Source organism: Lycorma delicatula, chromosome 3 (genome assembly GCF_047948215.1).
Source record: "Lycorma delicatula isolate Av1 chromosome 3, ASM4794821v1, whole genome shotgun sequence".
Taxonomy (NCBI): domain Eukaryota; kingdom Metazoa; phylum Arthropoda; class Insecta; order Hemiptera; family Fulgoridae; genus Lycorma; species Lycorma delicatula.
Genome location: NC_134457.1, coordinates 179,466,545 through 179,479,280, shown reverse-complemented (window position 1 = coordinate 179,479,280; position 12,736 = coordinate 179,466,545). Strand labels below are relative to the sequence as shown.

The 12,736-nt window shown below is 31.5% G+C and overlaps 1 protein-coding gene across 2 annotated transcripts in view; it reads right to left on the bottom strand.

Annotated features, from left to right (window-relative positions):
* LOC142322245 (methionine aminopeptidase 1) overlaps positions 1-12,736 on the bottom strand; it is a 46,362-nt gene that overhangs the window by 29,545 nt on the left and 4,081 nt on the right. For both annotated transcript variants that reach the window (XM_075361105.1, XM_075361104.1), the window contains exons 2-3: positions 7,340-7,391; positions 1,448-1,516 (exon numbers count right to left, since the gene is read on the bottom strand). In XM_075361105.1, coding sequence (XP_075217220.1) covers positions 1,448-1,516; positions 7,340-7,391 — 121 coding nt within the window. The remainder of the gene's footprint in view (positions 1-1,447; positions 1,517-7,339; positions 7,392-12,736) is intronic.

Sequence of the window (12,736 nt, the reverse complement as noted above, 5' to 3'; positions counted from 1 at the left end):
AGAAATATCAGTGATGAGTTAACGATTAAAGTTTAAAAAATTGTTTTGACAATTTCAAGTAAAAAAATAGAAAGCAGGCAACTATAAACAATCTTTTTAAGTTAGGTTAAAAGATTTAACATTTAATTAATATATGCCTGCAGTACTGTGTACACCGAGCATACTTTTTAAGTATATTTAAGTACAGTATTAAAGGTGTAAGTTATAAAAGTTACCTTGTGTTATTTTGAAAATATCCTCATCAATTTTAGTTAAGTTTATAATTTTCTATGCATGAACAGTAGTATGCATGTGCTTACAATTTATATGCAATATGATTTAATTTTTTTTTTTAAGTTCAGGCAAATTTCTTATCCAATGTTGTATTCTTTAATCTTGAGTATCGGTTATTTACTTTGTTATTTCGAGAGGAAGATTCTTTTCCGGTAAGAATAGTCTCATTTGTTTATAACGAGCATCCAGGTGTAACAAAGCACATACTGACAGTCCCTTAAATCTCATTATAACCGACTTTCATTGTAGTATATTTTACTAATGCAATAACAAATGAGTGCTATTTTAATGCATTTGTGAACTACTTGTTTGGAAAGGGTTTGTGATAATTAAAATTAAAAAATTCAATCTATAAACATATTTGGAAATATAGAAACAATTTTAAATAAACATAATTAATACCTTGATGTTGAAATAAAATGTTTTCAACAATGTAGAATGTTAACTGTTGTCTAAAATAATTTTTGAACTTATAATGTTTACTAGATGCGTGTATATTGCACAATATAATGAAAAAAGCAAACATAAGTTGTTTTAGTTACTGAAAATTTGAACCTGATTGTTATTGTCTAGGCTTCTAAGCAAATTATTGAACTTTGAAATAAATCCTAGGCTAAAGAAATGGAGTATAAGGATGTACAGAGTAGTTTTACGTGAGTAAATGCAAGATCATTTGCACATAATGAACACGTGATGAATTTATAAATATAATACAAAAGGTTTTTTTATCATGATTACAAATGTTACACTTATACTGCATTAAGGATACATTTTTCAACAGAAATTGCTGTCCTGGTTCAAACACAAAAATCTGGTTTGTTAAGAATCCTTGAAAATAGTCAAACAAGTTATTTTCTACCTTCCAGATCTTCAATGTCTTTGGTGTACCTCTCATCAAGGTGTGTTACATAGCACCTACAGAAAAAAAGGACACAACTGATTGTTGAAGGAATAAAGGTATTCTGCACAACAATTTTAAGCTCTTAAGTGGTGAAGGAATTGAGGTAGGAGATCTTGTGTTCCAGATATCCAGTTAGTTGGTAAAGGAATAAAATAATTTATATGAAAACATAAAATTAATGAGTTTAATTCTAAGTTACACATATTATATTAAAAACTGTTTCTAAAAGCTCTAATCATTTACTATTCATATGTTAAATAATTATGCCCTTACCTGTAAATCTATAATTAGGCCAAGGATCATAATCTTTATTCTCTCCTGAACCATCTACACCTTCCCCTTCTAAAATAAAAATAAACACATATAAATTTTCATGTATAAAAATGAACTTTGTTACTAAAATTTAGTAAATCAATGTAAATGGAAACTTATTCTATTTCTGCAAAGATGAAAAATTAAATTTGATTTTGAATAATATTTTACTTGTCTGAATCACAAAATGGATTAATGTCATGACCACAATGGTAAAAAATATTTTCATTACATAAATACAAACAAACACATTTTCTTTTAAATATGCTCAGTGATAACATTCTATTTCTCTGATTATCTGTAATTCCCTGAGTTGGTTTGATACGATCAACTTATCTAGTGATCATTTTATCAGCATGTTTTTTGTTGGCTATTAGTGTGTGTTTTTGTGTTTCAGGAAACTTTCTGCTAGGATGATGGCAATATGGGAGCCTGTAAATTAGGATCTGTTTTTAAAAACTCTGTCTTTAATATGGTTCGGTTTCCTGTATAAAAAGTTGATCATTTTAAATGCAAATTTCAGTCAAATATAAACTGGAATTTTTTGTAGCACTTGAATGCATTATCATATGTGTGATAGACTGCAGGGCGATAGTGGGCATGTCTAGTAGGGCGATAGTTGGTGCTTGAAGTTATGTATATCCCAAACCACCACTTCATTAATCACCAAAATGCTGAGTGGGCAAACAATAATTAGTATTATTGCACAGCATATTAATTTTTTAACAAATGAAAACATAAACCCAATGAAATTTTGCACAGTTTGGTGAAGAAACTTTATCAAAAATAGAAGTGTTAGCATGCCATAAACTGTTCTCTTATAGTTGAAACTGTGTTCAAAATTTGACTCATTCATGTTGACCAAAAACCAGCATAAAATTCATGAAGTTCAGGACCTTACTGAAGAAGATAACTTTAATCTTGAATATCTGTTATTTACTTTGTATTTAGAGGGAAAGATTCTTTTCTGGTAAGAACAGTCTCATTCGTTTATAACAAGCACATACTGCCAGTCCCTTGAATCTCATTATAACCGACTTTCACTGTATATTTTATTAAAGCAATAATAAATGAGTACTATTTCACTGCATTCATGAACTATTTATTTGGAAAGAGTTTTTATTGTGTTACACCTTTATTGTATTAATAATACTATAATTTTAAAATAAAGTAAAGAACGGTGGATGAAATTAGTGCAAAAACCGGGATAGCTGATATCTACAGCAATCCACTGTTCAAAATGTGTTACAGTTTTGAAAAATTTCTGCACAATGGGTTTCCAGTATTTAAATGACAAGGTTGAATGTGACTTTTGTCTTAATATGAAGCAGTAGTGGATGCATTTTTAATCATATTATTATTTTTTTTTTTTTTGTCTTCAGTCATTTGACTGGTTTGATGCAGCTCTCCAAGATTCCCTATCTAGTGCTAGTCGTTTCATTTCAGTATACCCTCTACATCCTACATCCCTAACAATTTGTTTTACATATTCCAAACGTGGCCTGCCTAGACAATTTTTCCCTTCTACCTGTCCTTCCAATATTAAAGCGACTATTCCAGGATGCCTTAGTATGTGGCTTATAAGACTGTCTCTTCTTTTAACTATATTTTTCCAAATGCTTCTTACTTCATCTATTTGCCGCAATACCTCTTCATTTGTCACTTTATCCCCTATCTGATTTTTAACATTCTCCTATAGCACCACATTTCAAAAGCTTCTAATCTTTTCTTCTCAGATACTCCGATCGTCCAAGTTTCACTTCCATATAAAGCGACACTCCAAACATACACTTTCAAAAATCTTTTCCTAACATTTAAATTAATTTTTGATGTAAACAAATTATATTTCTTACTGAAGGCTCGTTTAGCTTGTGCTATTCGGCATTTTATATGGCTCCTGCTTCGTCCATCTTTAGTAATTCTACTTCCCAAATAACAAAATTCTTCTACCTCCATAATCTTTTCTCATCCTATTTTCACATTCAGTTATTCCTACTACATTCTTTGTTATTTCTACTACATTTCATTACTTTTGTTTTGTTCTTGTTTATTTTCATTATATTCAGTTCTTGCGTAGGACTTCATCTATACCGTTCACTGTTTCTTCTAAATCCTTTTTACTCTCGGCTAGAATTACTATATCATCAGCAAATCGTAGCATCTTTATCTTTTCACCTTGTACTGTTACTCCGAATCTAAATTGTTCTTTAACATCATTAACTGCTAGTTCCATGTAAAGATTAAAAAGTAACGGAGATGGGGAAAATCCTTGTCGGACTCCCTTTCTTATTACGGCTTCTTTCTTATGTTCTTCAATTGTTACTGTTGCTGTTTAGTTCCTGTTCATGTTAGCAATTGTTCTTCTATCTCTGTATTTGAACCCTAATTTTTTTAAAACGCTGAACATTTTATTCCAGTCTACATTATCGAATGCCTTTTCTAGGTCTATAAATGCCAAGTATGTTGGTTTGTTTTTCTTTAATCTTCCTTCTACTATTAATCTGAGGCCTAAAATTGCTTCCCTTGTCCCTATACTTTTCCTGAAACCAAATTGGTCTTCTCCTAACACTTCTTCCACTCTCCTCTCAATTCTTCTGTATAGAATTCTAGTTAAGATTTTTGATGCATGACTAGTTAAACTAATTGTTCTGTATTCTTCACATTTATCTGCGCCTGCTTTCTTTGGTATCATGACTATAACACTTTTTTTGAAGTCTGACTGAAATTCCCCCTTTTCATAAATGTTACACACCAGTTTGTATAATCTATCAATCGCTTCCTCACCTGCACACTGCGCAGTAATTCTACAGGTATTCCGTCTATTCCAGGAGCCTTTCTGCCATTTAAATCTTTTAATGCTCTCTTAAATTCAGATCTCAGTATTGTTTCTCCCATTTCATCCTCCTCAACTTCCTCTTCTTCCTCTATAACACCATTTTCTAATTCATTTCCTCCGTATAACTCTTCAATATATTCCACCCATCTATCGACTTTACCTTTCGTATTATATATTGGTGTACCATCACCATCTTTGTTTAACACATTATTAGATTTTAATTTATGTACCCCAAAATTTTCCTTTACTTTCCTGTATGCTCCGTCTATTTTACCAATGTTCATTTCTCTTTCCACTTCTGAACACTTTTCTTTAATCCACTCTTTTTTCGCCAGTTTGCACTTCCTGTTTATAGCATTTCTTAATTGCATTTCTTACTTTCTTCATCACCAGCATTCTTATATTTTCTACGTTCATCCATCAGCTGCAATATATCGTCTGAAACCCAAGGTTTTCTACCAGTTCTCTCTATTCCGCCTAAGTTTGCTTCTGCTGATTTAAGAATTTCCTTTTTAACATTCTCCCATTCTTCTTCTTCATTTTCTACCTTATCTTTTTTACCCAGACCTATTGCGATGTCCTCCTCAAAAATCTTCTTTACCTCCTCTTCCTCAAGCTTCTCTAAATTCCACCGATTCATCTGACACCTTTTCTTCAGGTTTTTAAACCCCAATCTATATTTCATTATCACCAAATTATGGTCTCTATCAATGTCTGCTCCAGGGTAAGTTTTGCAGTCAACGAGTTGATTTGTAAATCTTTGCTTAACCATGATATAATCTATCTGATACCTTGCAGTATCGCCTGGCTTTTTCCAAGTGTATATTTTTCTATTATGATTTTTAAATTGGGTGTTGGCCATTACTAAATTATACTTCGTGCAAAACTCTATAAGTCGGTCCCCTCTTTCATTCCTTTTGCCCAGCCCGTATTCACCCACTATATTTCCTTCCTTGCCTTTTCCAATGCTTGCATTCCAATCTCCAACTATTATTAAATTTTCATCTCCTTTTACGTGTTTAATTGCTTCATCAATCTCTTCGTATACACACTCTACCTCATCATCATCATGGGCGTTTGTAGGCATATAGACGTTATCAATCGTTGTCGGTTTAGGTTTTGATTTTATCCTTATTAAAATGATTCTATCGCTATGCGTTTTGAAATACTCTACTCTCTTCCCTATCTTCTTGTTCATCACGAAACCTACTCCTGCCTGCCCATTATTTGAAGCTGAGTTAATTACTCTAAAATCACCTGACCAAAAGTCGCCTTCCTCTTCCCACCGAACCTCACTAATTCCTACTACATCCACATTTATCCTATCCATTTCCCTTTTTAAATTTTCAAGCCTACCAACCTTTTTTAAGCTTCTAACATTCCACGCTCCGACTCGTAGAATGTTATTTTTTAATTTTCTGGTGACCCCTTCCTTAGTAGTCCCCACCTGGAGATCCAAACGGGGGACTAGTTTACCTCCGGAATATTTTACCAAGGAAGGCGCCTCCATCATTGCTATATGAAAATGCAGAGAGCCACATTTTCTTGGAAAAAAAAAGCAGCTGTAGTTTTCCATTGCTTTCAGCTGCGCAGTACTCAGAGGACTGAGTGATGTTGATATGGCCGTTTAAGTCATTGTGACTCACGCCCCTAACAACTACTGAAAGAGCTGCTGCCCTCTTTCAGGAATCATTCCTTAGTCTGGCTCTCAACAGATACCTCTTCGATATGGTTGCACCTTCGGTCCAGCTACTCTGTGTCCCTGAGCACTCAAGCCCCCTCACCAACGGCAAGGTCTCATGATTCATAGAGGAGGCATATTATTTTATGTGAGGAGATTTGGGTGCATCCCTGAAATGATCTAATAATAGTATGGAATGATATTAAAAAATGAAATCGATTAAAGGAAATAACAAAGTTCTTGCTGGTACTCAGGCCAGGTTCTTGACAGTTTTTTTGGGATTATAGAGTTGTGTATGTTGATTATCTCAATGATCAAAGAACAATTATTGCTGTATACTAATGCAAACTGTTGGACAATATTAAAGTATATTATTAGTCCAAAAAAACATGCAAGATGTTCTCATCTGCAATATGCTGCTTCTTCACAAAATTACATCTCATACTGCTGCCATACCCCAAGTAAAATTGCAGCCATACCCCAAGTAAAATTGCAGCCATTTCACTGATCTACTGTTGAACAACCTCCTTATATCCTGATTTTGTTACTACGTGACTGTCATTTGTTTGGATGCTAAAGTAACAATTAGGGAGATAATGTTCTTCCGATGATGAGGTGAAAAACTTTTGTGTGCAACTGGCTTTAGACATGCTTTTTACGAGAACTGAATCAGAAAACTGCCAATCCCCTTGTAAAAGTGTGTAGATGAAACTGGAAAGTATACAGAAAAATTATGTAAAAGAGTTTTGTAAATAAATTATTTTTTTTTTTACTTGGTAACGTCACATAAGTTTTAAGCTCGTGTGTGGGGTATGGAAATGATATTTTTAGTGTATGAAAAATGCCATGCCTGACTGGAATTCAATCAGGAAAGGCCCTTGTAAATTTCTTCGTAACATTAAACTAAACAAAGAAAATGTAATTTAGCTCTCAGATTATTAATTACCTTCCTAAATTTTTATTACCATAACAGACTTATTATTCATAAAATAAGTGTCTTGTGTGTGAATGTTCATACAAACAAGATACCACAATGAGGTTTATAGAATCATACAGAAAATACATGTACTTTTTCTGGAACTTAATACATTCAGGGGAAATCAATTCATATTTTAATATGTAGTAGGACATTTCATGGTAAATGAATGAGTATTCCAGGAATTGCTGTATTAATAGCAGAACATTCCAATCAATCCTATTTTTACTTTAGAGAACATAGAAGTGATAATTAATTTTTATGTTAATTGTTTATAACTTTTATTCAAAAACGTATTATCAAATGTAAGAAAAATGAGAAAGCATTTCTACAATGAAAAAAAGATATAACAATAATTACTTGCTATTTTATGAAGAATTTTATGAGATCTCCAGTTTCCTTTGAAACAATCCTGAAACAAATGAAAAACATTTAAATTTATTATATGGTAATTACATATAAAAAATTTCTGATTTAGAATGAAGCTTTTCGATTACAACCTTATGAGTTTTAGAAAAAATCTTTTGCCTAAAAAAGCTGAATATTCTAATAATATTGGTTCTCTTATCTTTTAACTGTTATTGACATTTTATGACAAAATTTATTAAATTAAATATTTTTTCAGAAGTCAATAAAGCAAAAGATCACTTCAAAAGAAAATAAATGTAATATAATACATTTAATTAACAATTTATTATTCTTTTTCTTAAAAAACATAATACTAAATTAGATAGACAATTGGGAATTTTTTATTTATCTTCTAAAAGAGAGAAAAAAAATGTAGTTTGATTTGATTTCACACTTAAATAGGTAACAAAATTACCTATCCCTAACTAAATTAGTCATTAGAATAGAAAAGTGAGTAATAATAACAAAGAATATTCTGAAGAAACATATATAAAAGGCAAAGATACAGATTAGGCTATTAACTAGAATGATAGCAAGAGTTGGACTATGTTTAATCAAGTACCACACTTTGCTCAAACCAATTTAAAAATAATTGTTAATAATTCTAGAACAATTACTACAATTAATAACAAATTTAAAACTGAAAATAGTTTCATACTAATGTATCTTGTTTATAATACCAAGATGATTATGGGCTAGCCCATATTATATAGCTTATTCTTTAATAATTTCTTCTTTTTTTCAATTACAATTAGAGATTATACTTCAGGTTTTTGTTTTGTTATTATTTAGCTTCTGTTGTATCTAATAATTTTAGATTTATAAAGTAGAATTCCTTTACATTTTTCTTGAAAAATGTTAATTTAGTGTAAACATAAACTGCTTCCTGCAACAGATTTCTATTTTTTTTTTTTTTTTTTTACTGTTACGATATTACGCTAATAAATTATCATAATTATTTATGTGGAGTTACATGACATTGATGAAGTTGTAAAATATAAACCAACAGACAGTGCTTTGTAAATGTTGTATCTATATTTATATCTAATTTGTGAAGCCATGTAATAGGTGAAAGTGTTATCTTGTGAAGACATTATTACTATTTCATTATAATACTATGAATAATTCAAAACGAATATGAAGGATCTCTACCAACAAGTTCTTACCTGAAAAGATAACCACAAACTGTTTAATTTTGCTTTAGAGAAAGATAAGATAAAAATTTATCTTATGAGACTAGAAGCAAAATCTTTAAACTATCTCTTAAAATATTTATCTTTTTTCAATTGGATGCCAATTGAGTACATTTGATCCAGATTTCTAATTTAAGATATGATTGTTAAGTTTACTCTTAGTTACACTTTAAATTTATTTAATTTTAGTCATCTTGTTAGAATTATTATTATAGAAACAACTGATATGCCTACAGTAAGTTTTGTGTTAAATTCCTGACTTATGTTTGTCTATTTTAATTACTCAAATCACATATATGCAGTAAAACAAAAAAGGAAATGTTCAGTTTCTTTAATAACTTCCATGTAAACTTATATTTATATATAAATTCATTAAGTATTTTTACACATATTTTCATGCTAACAACATTAAACAATTTATCAAGTCTGTGTATTTCACACATTATATTGACATTTCTTGTCTCCTGCAACTCATAGGAAAAGTACAAAAATCTGACAAAATGTCCCCTATTTCTTTTTACATTGTCATAGAACTTCTAAAATATCAACCCTTCTGGTAATGAAACTGAAATTATTCACATATTATAACAGCTACTTTATGTTTTTAATCTATTAAAAAAATGTCTAAATTAATATTTTAATCAGTAAAATAGTAAAACAATTTGCAAACATTTTACCAAATGTTAAGTACAAAAAAATAATTAAAATTTTTTTAAAAGTAGGGTACAAATTCAAAGAAAATTGGAATTAGAATAAGTAGAGATCAAAGAACAGTAATTTTAATAGCATATTCTGCTATTACTATGCAGAATAATTAATTATTCTCTTATTAGTATTTTACTATTAAAATACTGATGAGTCCTAACTAAACTGGAAGTTGGTAACAATAATGAAGATTTTTTTTTCTTGTGGTTTTCAGGGTGAAAATGCTTTCACATTGTCATTGCCTCAACATTACATATTTGCTATAATAAACAAAGATATATAACATTATATGTATCATTTAAAATAATAAAATTACCATCTGCTTAGCAGCAAATAACATGAATAGAAGGAATATACCACAGTAATTCAATACTTTTATATAAATGGACGGCCCTAAGAAATCATAAAACTTAAGACAAAATTTTATTATCCCCTAGAATAGTTCACATGTTAGTGCCTAGAGTAAACTTGCAATGCAATGCCGCATAACAGATTCAATCCACAAGATGTGGTGCAGTATTAGTTGGCAGTTGCAGCGAGCGCAAACTGGTGCATCTGTTTGAGTGATCCAATATCCATGAGTGAACCTAGTATGCCTTATTCACAAATAGCAGATAATCTCCTAAGGCACTCCCTGGTGACATAGTGTTCTTAACTGAATGAAGTTTATTGTTCATGGTAGCACTCCATTCACTTTGCCACTCATCAAGAACCATCATCTTTAGGAAACAAACAAGATCATTTGAAGCGACGCAACTGGTGAAAGGGGGCTGAAAACAAGCCTTCTTTCCTGCACCATCAGTGTGTTTGTTGCCTAAAATACAGCTGGTGATCCAGCAAAAGCTCACTGCTGTATTACAGTGATTCATATATTGCGAAATGACACAATAAATCTCAAAGACAACAGGGAGTTTGGAGTACAAGTCAATTGCCTCGTAAGGCACTCACGGAATCTGTGCAAACAAGAACATGTTGAAATTTTGGGTTGATTATATGTAAGGCCTTATTAATGTCATACAGTTCTGCAATGGAAATACTGGTGAAGCTGGGAAAGCCAAACATGTATGTTCTGTTGCCAACACAAAACCACAACCAACAGAATTATCGTTTCTAGAGCCATCTGTACAAAACGTAACATCAGGATTGTGCTATTTATATTAGAAAATTTGTTTTGCAAGATAACTGAATTTATGTTCTTTTTATTACACTGACAAAGATCAAAGTAGTAATTAATGAGAGAGGGCTGCCAAGGGCATAATAACATGGAGCAACCGTAAGGACTGGAGATAACTGTATATTTAGAGCTGAGAAAAGGCAGTGAGCTCTGCTGCCTAATGAAGCAGTAGATCTTAGTATTGAATGAGATGTTAATTAGAGAACATTAAATCAATGTTGGATGATTTCGTTGCACTTTAATACGAGCTAAGAAAGTGCAGATCAGTTGATTCTGTCTATTCAAAAGGTATTGCTCACCACTTTTCACCAGTAGACTTACCACAGGGCTTGCACAAAAAGCACCTGTAAATAACACCAGATAAATGAATGATGGATGGAACCTAGCATTCTAAGAGTGGTGGACCGAGCAAATGAATAAGCCACATAGCCGTAGTCCAAGTGGGAACGAACTAGAGCTTGGTAGAAGCGCAACAGGCATACTTGATCGGCTTCTCATCGACTATTAGATAAAACTCTCAACATGTCCAACATTATTAAATATTTTAACTTCAGCTCCTTTAAATGTGTTATCTATGTTAGTCGTTGGTCAAACTACACTCCTAAAGATCTAACCTCTGTGCATGCTTCAACTGGTTCACTATGTAAAAATATTTGAGGATCAGTATCTTCCCTCAAGTGAGAAATAGATGCACTTCATTTTTTCCGGACAAAATGTGAATCCAGTCGTTTTACATGATTCTAAATGGGTTATTGTATTTTGGAGTAGCCTCTTGCTAGGAGCCAAAGTTCTAGATGTTATGTAAATTGAGAAATCATCAACAAATAAAGAACACATAAAGGATTTTTGCATGGTTTATTATACTATTTATGGCTACGGTAAATAAAGTAATGCTTAGGACACTTCCCTTTGGTATAATGAAGAAAATGCAGGGAGGGACTGTTTGGCTTCATGGAAGGGAAAAGAACCAGAGATGCAATTGGGCTACTAAGAATGGTTGGGGAGATATTTAGGAAATGAGGAATGAGTCTCTACTGCATAAATTTAGAGAATACATTTGACTGAGTCAAATGGGAGAAGATGATAGAAATTCTTTAAAAGAAAAAAGTAGAATTGAAAGACAGAAGGGTTAATTAAAGTATTAGACATGAGACAAACAGCAACAATGAAAGTAAATAAGAATATCACTGTCTGAATGGGTTTGGGTTGAAGTGTTAGGCAAAGATGCTGCCTTTCACAGACATTGTTCAACATTTACATTGAAAATATAAGGTGCACAATGTTTGCTGATGATCATTTTAACTGATGGAAGGTTTGTGATTTAGAGATTGTTAACAGAGTTAAGGAAAAGGTTAGCCAAATGCTATGAATAAAATGTCTCGTTTGGAAGTGACACATGGACAGTAGGAAGAGGGAGAGAAACTGGAATGAGGCTTTTGAGATGTGGGTATGGAGAAAGTAAATGGACAAATAAAATAAAGAATGAAGTAATGAACAGAATTAAAGAAACAGCACTTATGAGGAAAGTACAAAAAAAGATTTAGTTAGAGGAATGGAATCTCACTACTACATTGAAAGGATCAGTAGAAGGAGAAAAGAAATAAAAGAAAGAATGATGAAGTTAATAAACGAGGTGAAGAATGGAAATTACAAGGGACAAAGGAAAAGGCTTTGGATAGCAATAGATACAGACAGAGTATCATTAAGGGACCTGTCACACAAAACACCAGATGATGATGATGATGATATCTCTACGAGAAAAGTTTATTTGTAAAAATACTGTGCCCTCAAATATTGAATACGAGTTGAAAACTCTTCTTCTCATAATGATGACTGTTTGTATGAAGAAAAACTTTTAACTCTACATGCTATAAATTATTAAACGATTTTTTGGTGCAGGGAGATTTTGAATGAAAAAAAAAAAAATACTAATTATAGTTACTGTCACTCAAATCAATAGAGTTCTACAACGAAGATAAAAGAAACCTAACTAAAATAATATGACTAGTGATAAAGTAGGTGGCATGAAAAATGCAATAGGGTCTAGAAAACTATTCTTTGCGATTTCTTTTACTAAAATTCAAAATGGAAAAATTTTGCTATGTTTCTAAAATTTTTATTTTTCAGTCCTTGTTTTTATTGGCTTAAACTAGTTTTATTGGAACAATATTTATTTATATTTATATAAATATGAATATAAATGATTTATATTTATATAAATATATTTATTGGACAATATTTATCATCATGTATCACTATGTAAGTGATAATGTATAA